We start from the raw sequence: 18,113 nt of genomic DNA, 5'->3' as shown, positions 1-18,113 counted from the left end.
CATAATAGTGAGAGTCCAGTCCATAGTGGATCTAACATAATAGTGAGAGTCCAGTCCATAGTGGATCCAACATAATAGTGAGAGTCCAGTCCATAGTGGATCTAACATAATAGTGTGAGAGTCCAGTCCATAGTGGATCTAACATAATAGTGTGAGAGTCCAGTCCATAGTGGATCTAACATAATAGTGAGAGTCCAGTCCATAGTGGATCTAACATAATAGTGAGAGTCCAGTCCATAGTGGATCTAACATAATAGTGAGAGTCCAGTCCATAGTGGATCTAACATAATAGTGAGAGTCCAGTCCATAGTGGATCTAACATAATAGTGTGAGAGTCCAGTCCATAGTGGATCTAACATAATAGTGAGAGTCCAGTCCATAGTGGATCTAACATAATAGTGAGAGTCCAGTCCATAGTGGATCTAACATAATAGTGTGAGAGTAAAGTCCATAGTGGATCTAACATAATAGTGAGAGTCCAGTCCATAGTGGATCTAACATAATAGTGTGAGAGTCCAGTCCATAGTGGATCCAACATAATAGTGAGAGTCCAGTCCATAGTGGATCTAACATAATAGTGTGAGAGTCCAGTCCATAGTGGATCTAACATAATAGTGAGAGTCCAGTCCATAGTGGATCTAACATAATAGTGTGAGAGTAAAGTCCATAGTGGATCTAACATAATAGTGAGAGTCCAGTCCATAGTGGATCTAACATAATAGTGTGAGAGTCCAGTCCATAGTGGATCCAACATAATAGTGAGAGTCCAGTCCATAGTGGATCTAACATAATAGTGAGAGTCCAGACCATAGTGGATCTAACATAATAGTGTGAGAGTCCAGTCCATAGTGGATGCTGTCTTAAAGTTGAACTAGAGTGGGTTTTGTGGCAATAACTAGAGCCCATGAAGTGAAGCTTGCAGTATTTTCACGCCGATTCACTTTGTTGATGTGAAAAAGCCTCAAACTTGAAATCCATCTCTGTTTGTATTTTCTTTTCCTCCTCTTTGGCCACTCCCCCCCCCCCCCCCCCCCCACAAACACACGGCCCAGCACCCGGTACCCACCGGCCCGGGCGTGAAGGCGGTGTCATGTGGTACATATTAGGGGCGCTGGTAGTAATTTCAGCGCCGCTAACTAAGGAATCCTCCAGGGGGGGCTTAATTACAGGAAGACCATTCTAAATATCAGTCAGCCGCATATTTTCCATGACAAGAGATTTTTTTTTTTTTCTAAGGTCTTCAAAGCGCACCGCCAGCTGTGGATTATGTTGAGTTTTTTCTTTTTTTGTGTGTTGTTTTTTTTTTTTGCCAAAGGAAGTTGACTTGAGGTGGTGCTTGAGGACAAGAAAACGGCGTTTATGTGTTCCCCGCCCGGCCGCATTAGAGGCAACACGGCGAGGTTTACGGGAGCAGCGGCATCATGGCGGCTGTTTACAAAAGCGTGTTTGTGTTACGTTGCACTTTTTTTTTTCTCTCCTCCGGAAGGCAGAGTCATGTTCTTGTTGTACAGGGGTGTCCAAACTTTTTCCACTGAGGGCCGCACACTGAAAAATCAGAGCAAGCGGGGGCCATTTTCATAATTTTTATTTTAAAAACCAATACAATATATCTATAAAAAATATACATTTAGCCCTCCACTCAGTTATGACCCCAAAGGGTTTTGGTCCAAAAAAATATTAAAAATGTGTCATTATTCAGCATTATTATTTTTTATTATTATGCAAGTTTTAAATCTCTAGACCAGGGGTCACCAACGCAGGTCGCCCGCCGGCCTGTTCTAAAAATAGCTCAAATAGCAGCACTTACCAGTGAGCTGCCTGTATTTTTTAAATTGTATTTATTTACTAGCAAGCTGGTTTCGCTTTGCTCGACATTTTTCATTCTAAGAGAGACAAAACTCAAATAGAATTTGAAAATCCAAGAAAATATTTTAAAGACTTGGTCTTCACTTGTTTAAATAAATTCTTTTTTTTTTTTTTACTTTGCTTTTTATAACGTTTAGAAAGACATTTTTTGGGAAAAAATACAACCTTATAAATGATTTTAGGATTTTTAAACACATATACCTTTTAACCTTTCAAATTCCTTCCTCTTCTTTGTTCAATTATTATTATTTTTTATTGTAAAGGATAAATACATTTTAATTTAATTCTTCATTTTAGCTTCTGTTTTTTCGATGAATAATATTTGTGAATTATTTCTTCAAACTTATTATGATTAAAATTCAAAAAAATTATTAGGGCAAATCTAGAAAATCTGTCAAATCAAATTTAAATCTTATTTCAACGTCTTTTGAATTTATTTTTAAAAAATTTATCCTGGAAAATCTAGAAGAAATAATGATTTGTCTTCGTTAAAAATATAGCTTGGTCCAATTTGTTATATATTCTAATAAAGTGCAGATTGGATTTTAACCTATTTAAAACATGTCATCAAAATTCTGAAATTAATCTTAATCAGGAAAAATTACTAATGATGTTCCATAAATTATTTTTTCAATTTTTTCAAAAAGTTTCGAATTAGCTAGTTTTTGTCTTCATTTTTTCCGTTGAATTTTGAATTTTAAGGAGTCGAAATGAAGATAAACTATGTTTTAGATTTTAATTTTCCTTTTTTTTCCCCGTGTTTTCTCCTCTTTTAAACCATTCAATTAAGTGTTTTTTTCATATTTTATTCTCTCCAAAAAACCTTCCGTAAATGGAAAAAAAATGTACGACGGAATGACAGACAGAAATACCCATTTTTTTATATAAATATAGATTTATTTATTAAAGTTAAATTGAGCAAATTGGCTATTTCTGGCAATTTATCAGTGTGTATCAAACTGGTAGCCCTTGGCATTAATCAGTACCCAAGAAGTAGCTCTTGGTTTCAAAAAGGTTGGTGACCCCTGCTCTAGATCAACATTAGAAAAAACAAATGGAAAAAACACAAAATATCCAATATTTTCACCCAATAACTTTTTTAGGTGGAATATTTGAGATTATATAATAATTGGAGCCTTAATTTTGGATTTTGATTCATTATTATTTTTTGAGCAATGACACTTAAAAACAAATCACACTAAAATAATTTGGGATCCAAGTGTCCTACTCATTAAAGTGTTAGAAAATAAATTATACTTTTTTTTTTACCGTTTACTTTTAGCACAATAATCTCGAAATCAACTTCAGATATATCCTTTCAACTATAAGTTTTATTGTTGTTTATGTTTTTAATTTGTTCATTTTAGGCCCTTCTTTAAAAAACAGCTCAGTTTTTATATGGCAAACACAAAATATGCAACATTTTACCCCAAAAATATCTCAAAGATGAAAATTTAACGTGACGTAATTGGAGCCTTGAATAGGTCAATAATTCATAATGACATTGATTTTGATTCATTATTATTTTTTAAAGAAAGAAACAGCCTGCATGGTAACTTTGTGTTATTAGAGTAAACATTGCAACATTTTCTTGTTACATTTCACTCGTTTACCCTTTTATACCACTTTTTATGTTTTGAATTTTTTTCAATTGTATTCTTAAAATGCGCCGTGGGGCCGTTAAAAAATGGCCCCCGGGCCGCACTTTGGACACCCCTGATATTGTAGGAGCGGGCGTTTGCTGTGACCAGCCAGCAGCACTCCCGAATTCTAGAATACGCCGCTCAGTCGTTGAATTTTTATTTTAATAAGCTTGTTCGTCGCCCCTCATGTTTTTATAGCTACTATAAATCTGCTTTCCAAAACATGACCACATACTGCAAAAGTCACCATAAAGAAAACAACAAACACGAGTAAAAACATAAGCGAATCAGCTGCTTTAAAAAAAAAACGAGCTTTTAGCAATTTAGCCGGCGACAAAGAACTTTATTCAGGAATTTGAACCATTTTACAACTTTTTTTCACATGTAATCGTGTCTGGTATGCTGATGTTTTTTATACTTAGTAAAACATTAACTGGTTTAAGTCGCTTTTGTTTATATTTGTGTTTAAAGATACTCTTTTAATGGTAATTGTTTGGAAGTAGGTTAATAATGATTTTATTCAAACTTAGTAAACCATTAATTAACAGTTATAAGCCACTTGTTAGACTGTATTATGCATACGTTCCTTTTGACTGTACATGTACTGTAAATATATAACATATTTATACTATTCACATTGTGAATAATGCTGTATAATAGACTTTATTAATTACATGTAAATAATACTATATAATAAACTGTATTATTCACATGTGAATAATGCTGTATAGTGGACTGTATTATGTTAATTACATGTAAATTATACTATATAATAGACTATATTATTCATATGTGAATAATGCTGTATAATAGACTGTATTTATGTTAATTACATGTAATAATACTTTATAATAAACTATTTATATTCACATGTGAATAATGCTGTATAAATGACTGTATTTATGTTATTCACATGTGAATAATGCTGTATAATAGACTGTATTTATGTTAATTACATGTAAATAATACTTTATAATAGACTGTATTTATGTTATTCACATGTGAATAATGCTGTATAGTGGACTGTATTTATGTAAAGTACATGTAAATAATACTTTATAATAGACTATTTATATTATTCACATGTGAATAATGCTGTATAATAGACTGTATTTATGTAAAGTACATGTAAATAATACTTTATAATAGACTATTTATATTATTCACATGTGAATAATGCTGTATAATAGACTGTATTTATGTTAATTACATGTAAATAATACTTTATAATAGACTATTTATATTATTCACATGTGAATAATGCTGTATAATAGACTGTATTTATGTTAATTACATGTAATAATACTTTATAATAGACTATTTATATTCACATGTGAATAGTGCTGTATAAATGACTGTATTTATGTTATTCACATGTGAATAATGCTGTATAATAGACTGTATTTATGTTAATTACATGTAAATAATACTTTATAATAGACTATATTATTCACATGTGAATAATGCTGTATAATAGACTGTATTTATGTTAATTACATGTAATAATACTTTATAATAGACAATTTATATTCACATGTGAATAATGCTGTATAAATGACTGTATTTATGTTATTCACATGTGAATAATGCTGTATAATAGACTGTATTTATGTTAATTACATGTAATAATACTTTATAATAGACAATTTATATTCACATGTGAATAATGCTGTATAAATGACTGTATTTATGTTATTCACATGTGAATAATGCTGTATAATAGACTGTATTTATGTTACTTACATGTAAATAATACTTTATAATAGACTTTATAGGGTGTACCCCGCCTTCCGCCCGATTGTAGCTGAGATAGGCGCCAGCGCCCCCCGCGACCCCAAAAGGGAATAAGCGGTAGAAAATGGATGGATGGATATTCACATGTAAATAATGCTGTATAAATGACTGTTTTTATGTTATTCACATGTGAATAATGCTGTATAAATGAATGTATTTATATTATTCACATGTGAATAATGCTGTATAATAGACTGTATTTATGTTATTCATATGTGAATAATGCTGTATAATAAACTGTATTTATGTTATTCACATGTGAATAATGCTGTATAATAGACTGCATTTATATTATTCACATGTAAAACATACTTAAGTGTTTATTTTCTATTGTGAGTGAACTGTGGTGCTGAATTTCCCCCAGGGATCAGTAAAGTACTTTCTATTCTATTCTATTCTAATCTATTCTATTATTTCCATTACAATTTGTGTTTACATTAGCTTGGTGATGATCACTATTAAGTATCAGAAACTACTGTCAATTATTGTTTATAATTAAGTTAATAATGATTTTATCAACACGTAGTAAACTAACATTTTAAAGCTTAGTTTGGTGATACTATTAAGTATTTTAAGCTACTGTTAATAATTGTTTATAAGTAGGTTATTAATGTTACCAACGCTCATTAAACCATTATTAGTTATGAACTGCTTCTTACAATTTTCATTTATATTTGGTCAAAAATCACCATTGAGTATTTTAAGATACTTTTTATGATTGTTTATAATTAGGTTAATAATGAGGTATTAAATGCTTATGATCTGCCTATTTTAATTTTGTTGACATTAGTTTGGTGATCACTATTAGATATTTGAAACTACTCTCAGTTATTGTTTATAATTAGGTTAATAATGAGGTTATCAACGCTTAATAAACTAACATTTTCAAGCTTCGTTTGGTGATACTATTAAGTATTTTAAGCAATTGTTAATAATTGTTTATAAGTAGGTTATTAATGTTACCAACGCTCAGTAAACCATTATTAGTTATGAACTGCTTCTTACAATTTTCATTTATATTAGGTCAAAAATCACAATTTTTTTAAGATATGTTCAATGATTGTTTATAATTAGGTTAATAATGAGGTTTTAAACGCTTATGATCTGCCTATTTTAATTTTGTTGACATTAGTTTGGTGATCACTATTAGATATTTGAAACTACTCTCAGTTATTGTTTATAATTAGGTTAATAATGAGGTTATCAACGCTTAATAAACTATTTTAAGCTACTGTTAATAATTGTTTATAGGTAGGTTATTAATGTTACCAACGCTCAGTAAACCATTATTAGTTATGAACTGCTTCTTACAATTTTCATTTATATTTGGTCAAAAATCACTATTAAGTATTTTAAGATATGTTCAATGATTGTTTATAGTTAGGTTATAAATGTTTAGTAAACATTAACAGTTATGAGCGGCCTTTTTACAATTTTGTTGACATTAGTTTGGTGATCACTATTAGATATGTGGAACTACTCATTTATTGTTTATAATTAGGTTAATAATGAGGTTATCAACGCTTGATAAACCAACATTTTCAAGCTTAGTTTGGTGATACTATTAAGTATTTTAAGCTACTGTTAATAATTGTTTATAAGTAGGTTATTAATGTTACCAACGCTCAGTAAACCATTATTAGTTATGAACTGCTTCTTACAATTTTCATTTATATTTGGTCAAAAATCACAATTTTTTTAAGATATGTTCAATGATTGTTTATAATTAGGTTAATAATGAGGTATTAAACGCTTATGATCTGCCTATTTTAATTTTGTTGACATTAGTTTGGTCATCACTATTAGATATTTGAAACTACTCTCAGTTATTGTTTATAATTAGGTTAATAATGAGGTTATCAACGCTTAATAAACTATTTTAAGCTACTGTTAATAATTGTTTATAGGTAGGTTATTGATGTTACCAACGCTCAGTAAACCATTATTAGTTATGAAGTGCTTCTTACAATTTTCATTTATATTTGGTCAAAAATCACTATTAAGTATTTTAAGATATGTTCAATGATTGTTTATAGTTAGGTTATAAATGTTTAGTAAACATTAACAGTTATGAGCGGCCTTTTTACAATTTTGTTGACATTAGTTTGGTGATCACTATTAGATATGTGGAACTACTCATTTATTTTTTATAATTAGGTTTATAATGAGGTTATCAACGCTTAATAAACTAACATTTTCAAGCTTAGTTTGGTGATACTATTAAGTATTTTAAGCAATTGTTAATAATTGTTTATAAGTAGGTTATTAATGTTACCAACGCTCAGTAAACCATTATTAGTTATGAACTGCTTCTTACAATTTTCATTTATATTAGGTCAAAAATCAAATTTTTTTTAAGATATGTTCAATGATTGTTTATAATTAGGTTAATAATGAGGTATTAAACGCTTATGATCTGCCTATTTTAATTTTGTTGACATTAGTTTGGTGATCACTATTAGATATTTGAAACTACTCTCAATTATTGTTTATAATTAGGTTAATAATGAGGTTATCAACGCTTAATAAACTATTTTAAGCTACTGTTAATAATTGTTTATAGGTAGGTTATTAATGTTACCAACGCTCAGTAAACCATTATTAGTTATGAACTGCTTCTTACAATTTTCATTTATATTTGGTCAAAAATCACTATTAAGTATTTTAAGATATGTTCAATGATTGTTTATAGTTAGGTTATAAATGTTTAGTAAACATTAACAGTTATGAGCGGCCTTTTTACAATTTTGTTGACATTAGTTTGGTGATCACTATTAGATATGTGGAACTACTCATTTATTGTTTATAATTAGGTTAATAATGAGGTTATCAACGCTTGATAAACCAACATTTTCAAGCTTAGTTTGGTGATACTATTACGTATTTTAAGCAATTGTTAATAATTGTTTATAAGTAGGTTATTAATGTTACCAACGCTCAGTAAACCATTATTAGTTATGAACTGCTTCTTACAGTTTTCATTTATATTAGGTCAAAATTCACCATCTTTTAAGATATGTTCAATGATTGTTTATAATTAGGTTAATAATGAGGTATTAAACACTTATAATCTGCCTATTTACAATGTTCATTTATACTGGGAATCACTATTATCTCTTTCAAGCCACTCTTAAATGTTATCATACAGTGATTTAAATCCATTTTGGCTTCGGTAAAACAATAGCAATAATATCGGCCCCCTTACTAAAATGTGTTAGGATTAAAAGTACAAATAGCAAGATAATTAACGTATTCTTCCTTTCACCATGGCTCCCCATGTTCTTCTTTTAAAGAAATGTTAGATTTTTTTTAAACTCATCCGTGGGTAAATAAGCTAACTATATGGACTGTGATTTTTTCTTGTTCTGAAGCTCATTATTCTCCCCCCCCCCCCCCCAGCATCAGAAGAAGACATCCTGAAAGGACAGCAGTCCATCAAGGGGGGTCATCCTCTGGCCCATCAGAACTCTGAGAGCGACGCCTCTCTCGACGGGGACGACGACACGCTGTCGTCTTTGGAGGAAAAAGACTTGGAGAATTTCACGGGTGAGCAACTCCCGCCCCTCCCCAACAAATATATATATATATAGTCTCATAAACATTTGCGGGGCGCATGTCCGGGTTCAGTGTGGTTGTTTTTTAACCATGCCTGTTTGACATTGTGGTAGAATTGTTTCTAAATGCTTTCAGTGTCTTGGACAAGCACCATGAACAAATACACACGGCACCTCTCAAGAGTGGCGTTATTATCCTTGCAGAAACCACATTTTTAGCATTTTATTACGCGGTGCCGTGTACCTAATCAAGTGGCCCACGGGTGCTTATTTCCCGTCAAAAATAGCGAGTCGACTCATGCGGTCCATCACAAAAAATGGTCACATTGAAGCATGTTTAGTTGCAGATTAGTCACGCTATTAATTTTCATATTTAGTTTGATCATCAACTGCTTTGTGGCTTTTATATAATCAGGTCACTTTGTTTCAAAATAAACCCCCGACCGGACTTACCGTATTTCCTGGAATTGCCGCCGGGTATATAGTATGCGCCTACCTAGAATTACTGCCGGCTCAAACTCGTTTCGCAAAATATTATTTTTATTAGCGCATGTCTAGAATTTCCACTGGGTCAAACTCGTCACGTCACGAGTGACACTTCACCTGTCATCATTTTCAAAATGGAGGAGGCTGATTTCAATCATTTGAAATGGCATAAAGGGAAGAAGATTAAGAGCCATTCAGTAGGATTTAAGCTCCAAGCTATTGAATATGCTAAAAAGAACAGTGAGCAGCTATGTTTTATTAATATATACCGTAGCTGCGTGTGTCAAATATGAGTCATTAAATGACTCCCGCTTCCTGGTGGTAGAGGGCGCTAGTGATCTTTCTTTCGACTACTCGGCTGCAGAAGAAGTGACAACAAGCAGCAAGATCGTTTCTTTTTTCCTCTCGCTTGCACTTTTAACATGGAGGATTACATATCTAAAATAAAACAGTTTTCGAAACTGGACTTTCAATAGAAGCAGGAGGTAATAAAGGAAGATCTCCATCGAGACAGAGAGACTTTTAAAACTGAAGAAAGATAAGGAAGACTTCTATAAACAAGTTATCGATGCTTTTGACCAGAAGGAGCTGCGCATGGACTTCATTTATAAGTAAAGGTAAGACCATAATAACGTTTCTTTTTTATTAAATGTACTTTTCATGATGTATCCTTACATCACACTGACATTTTTAAGCGCAGGCCTAAATTTACCGCATGCCTTTGGTAAACGTGAGAAGAGGTTTTAAATTAATTAGCCCCCCGGCGGAAATTCAAGGAAATAAGGTACTTAAAATCGTAGTTTTCCCAGGTTTTGATCAGATCAATGATTTAAAACGTTTAAAAAAAATTTGGTGTGACATTCTGACCATGTAATTGCATTGGTGTCTTTTTTTTTTTTTTTTTTTAGGTTAATTTCAGTTACATGAGGGAGTAATTTACTGTGATTAATCATGATTAGTTCAAATTCAAAAGTGTGATTAATCGTACCAGCAATATTATTCATTTGACAACACTCATTAATATATAATATAGTGTAGTGGAAAATTTCTGTCCTAGGGTTACCTCCGAACTAAATGCATTGGAAGGGACACGACACAAGAGGTCAAGTCACCCTGAACACTGGACAGTTACATAAGTTGTTATGCTACAAATCAGGTCATCATGGAGCATAGAAATAAGAAGGGAAGACAAAGACTGATGTGCGCTCTTTCTAATTCATTTCACGAGGGTTCACCATCTTTCATTTCCATCTGTTTTCATATCGATTCAATCCAACTTTGTACTATCTGATTGAGAGTAATTAAAACCGTTGTAACAAACTCTCTATTGTTCCTGTTTAGGATTCGGACCACATAAAATTGGCGTCCCTGTACAGGCCGCCACAATAATCCAGGGGTCGGGAACATTTTTAGGCTGAGAGAGCCATGAAAACCAGATATTTCAAAATGTATTTCCGTGAGAGCCGTATAATATTTTTTAACACTGCCTACAACTAAATGCGTACATTTTTAAGTATAATAAGTCTCTTATTCTTTTTATATAACATTTCAAAACCAATACAATATACACTTTTTATTTTATTTTTTATTGTTGGGGCTCCCTCAAGTTAGGTCTTAAGGACCCAGAAGGGTTTCAGTCTTAAACAAGGTTCAAAATAAGTTGTGTATTATTTTTTTCATAAAACCTTTGAATCGCTAATTCTACTTCATTATTTGTTTTACTTTTTACGAGCTTTTTGTCGAAACCCTATATTTTGAGGCAAATTACAAAGTACATGCGCAAATTATTTTAAAACTTCTTCCCACTCCCGCACTTACCAAAGGTATGCAGTAAAAGTTTGAGTGTGATGTAAGCTTGGATCTTAAATCCTACTGAATAGCTCTTAATCTTCTTCCCTTTATGCGATTTCAAATGATTGAAATCAGCCTCCTCCATTTTGAAAATGATGACAGGTGAAGTGTCACTCGTGACGTGACGAGTTTGACCCGGCGGTAATACTAAGCATGCGCTAATTATTTTGCGAAGCGAGTTTTCAAGGCAGGTGCATACTATATACCCTGCGGCAATTCAAGGAAATACGGTATCTAATGTTTTCACCCAATAAAATGTTCAAGTGGAATATTTGAGATAATTGGAGCCTTAAAAAGGTCTATAACTCTTAACAGTATTGATTTTAATTCATTATTATTATTTTTTAGCAATGACTCTTAAAAACAAGTTACACAACAATTATTGGGGATCCAAAATGATCATTAAAGTGTTAAAAAAGAAATAATAAATTTGAATAACTGTTTACTTTTAACACAATTACCTCCAGATCAACTTCAGATTATACGTTTTATTGTTGTTTGTTTTTTGTTTGTTTGTTTTAGGCTTTTTTTTAAAACAAAAACAAAAAAAAACAGCTTACTTTTTTACATAGCAAACACAAAATATGCAACATTTCCCCCAAAGAATATCTCAAAGCGGAATATTTAACGTGACCTAATTGGAGCCTTGGATAGGACAATAATTCATAATGTCATTGATTTTGATTCATTATTATTTTTTAAAGAAAGAAACATGCTGCATTGCAGCTTTGTGTTGTTAGAGTCAACATTGCAACATTTTCTTGTCACCTGTTGGCTCTTTTATAACACTTTTTACGTTTTCTGTGTTTTTTTTTTAATAGTATTTTTACAATGTGCCGTGGGGCCGTTAAAACATGACTTGTGGGCCGCAAATGGCCCCCGGGCCGCACCTTGGACATCTCTGATTTAGAATTATGAAGCACTATGAACTGTTTTTAAAAAAAAAAAAAGTCTCTTGTAGTTAAAAATGCATTGATTAAAAAGCACGGCCCTAATGCGATGGCACGTTGAGCGGAATAAATGTCTGTTAAAAGGATTAGAACATATTTTCACGTTAAAACCCTGACAATACTTTCTAGCTTAGACTTATTCCTTCCTCTCCAGCCTTTTCTTGACTGAGGCGTGTTTCGTGTGCAGCACGAACCTTCTCTGCATCGTCCCCGGCCATAAAGACGAAGATGGATTTTAGACTAAACACTCCACTTTCCTCACTCTCTTTGACAAATGTGTGCAAAATGTGCCATTTAATCTCCTAATTATTTGGATTAGGTTGAAGAAATAGCGCCACGCAGAACCACAAAATCTTTTAATTGTTTCACTTCCCTCAGGGGATTAATGACGCGTTATCTATATTCTTTTGTGATCCGCTTCCAATGGATTATCCCCTTTTTTAAAAAATATTTTTAAGCGGCTCCATCTTGTCCCCTGATGGCTTCTTCTATCCGGCATGTGTATATGTGATTAAATATATGTGTGTGTGTGTATAGGCCCGGTCAACCTGAGCACAGGGGCCCAGCTGGTGGCTCCGGCCGTGGTGGTGAAAGGAACCCTGTCAATCACCGCCTCCGAGCTCTACTTCGAGGTGGACGAGGACGAGCCCGGCTTCAAGGCCATCGACCCAAAGGTAACGTTGGCCTACTTATTATTTTTGGATGCCGCTGTGAGGCTTTGTACGTACTTTATGCTCCTAACTTGTAGCTGAGAAACAAAGAGCATATAGTAGTATTTACACTATTAATACACATATATTGGCGTCAAAGCGCTTTGGGTACCTTGAAGGTAGAAAAGCGCTATACAAGTGTAATCCATTTATATAAAAAGAGGGAAAAAAATTTTTTTTTAAAAGTGGAAAAAAAACATGCACGTTTCCATACATGCAAAATTAACCATTTTAAAGTGATTAGGTTAGGGTTTATATTAAAAATATTTAAATGATGTGACCATAGGTAATATATAGCATTTACGCAGCAACCACTGAACTGAATTATATTATATATATTATTGTATTATATATTGTAAATATATATTGTATATATATAGGGTTGGGACCTAATAAGTTTACTTCTTCCCACTCCCTTTTGAGTCAATCTTGACATCTACAAGAGATTAGTCACATGTAATGTTTTCAATGTAGGTGTAAAAATAATGTATTTATATATTTATTTTGTATTTTATGTCATTCTCTTGTTTTGTTTGCGTGGCTCAAAATAAACCATTCATTCATTCATTCATTCAGATTTAAAGTTGTGTGCTACAGGTGGTTTCAATCATATGTTAAAATGTAAAAGAACATACACTGTAAAAAAAAAAAAAAATCCTATTTTTATGGTTAATTTTATACTGTAAATGTTCTACTTTTTTTAAATAGGTTATAAAACTGTAGAATTGAAGACATTATCTATAAATAAACAATCCGCCTGTTATTTTAAGTAACATGCCAGTAATGACAAACTATGTATATTTCTATTTTTTTTACAGAAAAAATAACTAATTATACGTAGCGTTTTCTGTTTTCTTAAATTACTTTCAAAGTCATGTTAATCTTAAAAAGGATTTTAACAATTCAGAAAAAATCTGTAAAATAATGGCATTTTTCTGTGGATCTGCCTGCATTTTTCCTTTCATTAAAGGTGGTTGATCGTGATCATTTAGTAGAAATCTGTAAAATTACGATATTTTTCCGCAAAACGTTTCATGAAAATTTATATAAATATGTTTTTGATCATTATTTGGTTTACAATGTTTTACTTTAATTTTATGGTTTTCGTTTGGCAGCCGTAGCTGCCAGTAGATGACCGTTTTTTAACAGAATTTTTTTTACCGTGTATATGCAGAAAATGAATTAAAATAACACAAAAATTGGGTTGCTCTTCATTAGAATAAATCCGAAATTTAACTCAACTGAAGCAACCCATTTACTGGGTTACCAAAATAACCCAGCAGTTTTTTTTTGTTTTTTTTAGTGTATTATCAAATGAATTGAGTTGACATTTTTAATGCTAACAAGGCTTTATTTTAACAAAGACACGTTTTCTTTTTTTTTTTTTAAATCCATCTATTTCTTACCGCTTGTCCCTTTCGGGATGGCGGGAGGGAGCCTATCTCAGCTGCATTTGAGCGGAAGGCGGGGTACACCCCTGGACAAGTCGCCACCTCATTGCAGGGCCAACACAGACGGACAACATTAAATGTTTAAATCATTAATTAAATAACATGACTAAAGCGTAAATATTTTTTTCAAAGACTACGACTAAAACTAAATTAAAAACTGCTGTCAAAATGGCCATCCATTTTCTACCGCTTATTCCCCTCGGGGTGGCGGAGGTGTGTGCTGGAGCCTATCTCAGCTGCATTCAGGCGGAAGGCGAACTACACCCCTGGACAAGTCGCCACCTCATCGCAGGGCCGACACAGATAGAGCGACAACATTAAATGTTGAAATGATTAATTAATTGACAAGACTAAAATATGACCAAAGCGTAAATATTTTTTCTTTAAAAGACTATGACTAAAATGTCCATCCATTTTCAACCGCTTATGCCCTCCGGGTTGGCGGAGGTGTGTGCTGGAGCCTATCTCAGGGAAGGCGGGGTACACCCATGGACAAGTCGCCAACTTATCAAAGGGCCAACATACAGAGACAAAATTAAATATTTAAATTATTAACTATTGACATGACTAAAATATAACTAACACATACATATTTTTTCTATGACTAAAATGCAATTAAAAACTGCTGTCAAAATATCCATGATATAGATATTGGTGTTATAGATTTTCCTGTTAAAAAAAAAAAAGGTTTGTCATTTTTAAAATTTTCCCCAGGTTTTTTTTAACTGAATTTAATTTCTTACGAGTTAATACTAAAAATCAATTGAGTCAGTCTCCCCTCCGAACCAAAATAGAAATAGAAAACATCTCCTTCAAACATGAGGCCTAAATTTAACTTGCAACATTTTATTTAACATTTTTTTTTATTTCTTTGAGTCACACCATGAAAAAAAAAATCATCAAGTTGGCACGCTTTTTTTTTTCCTGTTCATTTAAATAAAGGTCGTTCACTTTGTGAAAACACGGAATAAAGGAGACACATTTTTTTTAAAGTTATAAGACATGAAACATAAAAATGTACCTTCGTTTTCGGTCCTCGCTTCCATTTTTTTAAAAGACAAACATATTTGTCTTATTTTGTCTTTATTCACATTGCTCGGAGAGTCCACCGCTTCCAAAAGGAGAAAGGGAAATAATAATAAAAAAATAAAAAAAAAGTATTTTTTTTTTTTCCTTTTTATTTTTATTTTTTTATAATTTGTCCAAGCTTTTGGCGTTGGTGAGGATCTCCCTGGCTAGTCTCCAGGTCTGCTTGGCGGCCGCCTCCAGGGCCGAGTGCGGCTTGCCCTGAAAGAGGTCCAGGTTGGGCAGGAAGTAGTGCGGGCAGCGGCGGCACTGCAGGCAGGAGATGAGCTGCAGCAGGATGCCGTTGAGCCGGTCCCCCAGGCAGGCCTCGTCCCAGTCGCTCTCCCGCGGGTGCTTCTCGCACTCGTACAGCAGCAGCGTCTTCATGTGGTAGTTGTTGAGCGGCTGGCCGGGCAGCTCCAGGTGGCGGTCCCGCAGGGTCTTGAGCACCGACAGGCACTTCTTCCTGCAGCCGGCCATCAGCAGCCGGTTCTCGGCCTCGCTGAACTGCAGCACCCAGGCGTCGCTCTCGGCGGAGCTCTGCTTGCCCGTCAGCGAGTAGCACTCCTTGGAGAGCAGGTTGAAGCCCTCCGCCTTCACCTCCGCCACGCGGTTGGGCCCCGGCCAGGGGATGTGCGGCATGGGCCACTGCGCCGCGCTGCGCGGCCAGATGCCGGTGCACTTGAAGGCGGGCGTGATCTGCACCACGTAGCGCTCGCGGATGCGGAGCTTCACCTCGCTGGTGTCCGCCACCATCTTCACCACGTCGCGGTAGCTGCACTTGTCCACCGCCTGCGCCACCAGCGTCTGGAAGCGGGAGCGGATCTTGCGGGCGGACAGGTAGCCCGAGGCGGTGATGAACTCCACCCACAGGGACATGCTCCTCTTGCGGCCGTCGCTCAGCTTGAGCACCGCGCAGCCCGGCAGCGAGCCGTCGTCCACGAAGTTGAAGACGCCCATCTGGTTGAGGTAGAGCACCACCTCGAACTCGCTGGGCGAGACCACCTCCATGCCCTCGTAGCGGGCGTCGATCTCGCTGAGGGAGCTGATGAAGCGCGGCTCCTGCACCTCCACCTCCTTCAGGACGTCCGACACCACCTTGCACACCTCCCGGATGGTCTTGGCGATGGCGGCTTTGCGCGCCTGGCAGCGCTCCGTGTAGTACTTGTTGAGCTGGTACACCAGCTTGGCCTGCGTGGCGATCATGTTGGGGCACAGCTCCGGGTTGTACACCGGAGAGTCGCGGTAGGTTGACGGATCCAACGCTTACCGGTGACACCCGCAAAAAAAAAAAAAAAAAAAAAAAAAATATTATTATTATTTTTTTGTTTGTTACAAGCAGGTATGACAACAAAAAAAATTCGATTTTTTTTTTTTTTTTTTTTTTTCCCCCTCCTCAAATAAATATATTTCACTCTGAACTCCCTTCAGTAAAGAGGAGTCCGACTGCGGAGCTCTTGCGGCTCTCTCATAGTCACCTTCCCGGCCCCCCCCGCCTCTTCTTCCACTTTTATGAATGGTCCTCCGCGGTGAGAGTGAAGTGGGTCGGGCTGGTCCACCGGCACTAGTGCGCGGAGCTTGGCCGAGCACAGCCAATCACAGGCCGGGGAGAGAGAGCGAGAGACACAGGGGGAGAGAGAGAGAGAGAGAGTCCACACCTTGAGGTTTATTCCCCAAAACAACTTTTGTTGTCTTCTCGCCACCTCCCCCACTTGCAAATATCCATCCATCCATCCATTTTCTACCGCTTATTCCCTTTTTTGGGGTCGCGGGGGGCGCTGGCGCCTATCTCAGCTACAATCGGGCGGAAGGCGGGGTACACCCTGGACAAGTCGCCACCTCATCGCAGGGCAAACACAGATAGACAGACAACACTCACACTCACATTCACACACTAGGGACCATTTAGTGTTGCCAATCAACCTATCCCCAGGTGCATGTCTTTGGAGGTGGGAGGAAGCCGGAAATATGTCAGTCATAATTATTTATGCATTTATTTTCGTTTTGTTTTCATACTAAAGACTATAAAAATGGGAGCCATTACCTCCCTGCTTGGCACTCAGCATTAAGGGTTGGAATTGGGGGTTAAATCACCAAAAATGATTCCCGGGCGCGGCATCGCTGCTGCTCACTGCTCCCCTCACCTCCCAGGGGGTGGTCAAGGGTGATGGGTCAAATGCAGAGAATAATTTCGCCACACCTAGTGTGTGTGTGACAATCATTGCTACTTTAACTTTTTTAACTTTAATAACCCATAACAGCGGCATATATAGTTTATATATGTTTCTATAGAAAGGGTGTCCAAAGTGTTGCTCATGTTTTGTTTTTTTTAATTCAAAATGTATTTTAACAAGATATTACACTTGTTTTGTTGCAAATGCATAACGCAAAGCTAAGGTGGATCGTTTATAGACTATATTGACCTAAACCAGTGTTTTCAATCATTTTCAGTTTCTCTGCCGCGACTATAAAATTGTTAGAAGTACACCTCTGTAAATGTTATTATTAAGTGTTTTCATTTAATTTTAGCCTATATTAACATTAAGGAAAATAAAAAAGTAATCTAAATTAACATACAGCAAAGAAGAGCTTTATTTAACACTGTTTTGAGTCCAACAGAAAAGAGGTTTATTTCCAAACAACACCTTTTTTCATAATAATTTATGCATTTCTTTTCTTTTTGTTGTCATAACTACCTGTAGCAGCTGCAGCATGTTTCTATAGAAAGGGCGCATTTTATTAT

At 35.1% G+C, this 18,113-nt stretch overlaps 2 protein-coding genes across 2 annotated transcripts in view; one reads left to right on the top strand and one right to left on the bottom strand.

The window, feature by feature from the left end:
- The window catches only part of lrba (LPS-responsive vesicle trafficking, beach and anchor containing), a 971,728-nt gene that overhangs the window by 622,336 nt on the left and 331,279 nt on the right, over positions 1 to 18,113 (top strand). The window contains exons 39-40 of the mRNA XM_061881243.1: positions 8,703 to 8,849; positions 12,682 to 12,818. Coding sequence (XP_061737227.1) covers positions 8,703 to 8,849; positions 12,682 to 12,818 — 284 coding nt within the window. The remainder of the gene's footprint in view (positions 1 to 8,702; positions 8,850 to 12,681; positions 12,819 to 18,113) is intronic.
- mab21l2 (mab-21-like 2) lies at positions 14,975 to 16,925 on the bottom strand. Its single transcript, XM_061881230.1, has one exon. The coding sequence runs from the start codon at positions 16,574 to 16,576 to the stop codon at positions 15,497 to 15,499; it is 1,080 nt and encodes a 359-aa protein (XP_061737214.1). The 5' UTR covers positions 16,577 to 16,925; the 3' UTR covers positions 14,975 to 15,496.

Source organism: Nerophis ophidion, linkage group LG20 (genome assembly GCF_033978795.1).
Source record: "Nerophis ophidion isolate RoL-2023_Sa linkage group LG20, RoL_Noph_v1.0, whole genome shotgun sequence".
NCBI lineage: Eukaryota > Metazoa > Chordata > Actinopteri > Syngnathiformes > Syngnathidae > Nerophis > Nerophis ophidion.
Note: the sequence above shows the minus strand (reverse complement) of the source record. Positions and strands in the feature narration are given on the sequence as shown.

Bases quoted from the DNA above. Each gene is read 5' to 3' on its own strand.
- mab21l2 (XM_061881230.1), bottom strand. From the start codon at position 16,576: ATGATCGCCACGCAGGCCAAGCTGGTGTACCAGCTCAACAAGTACTAC.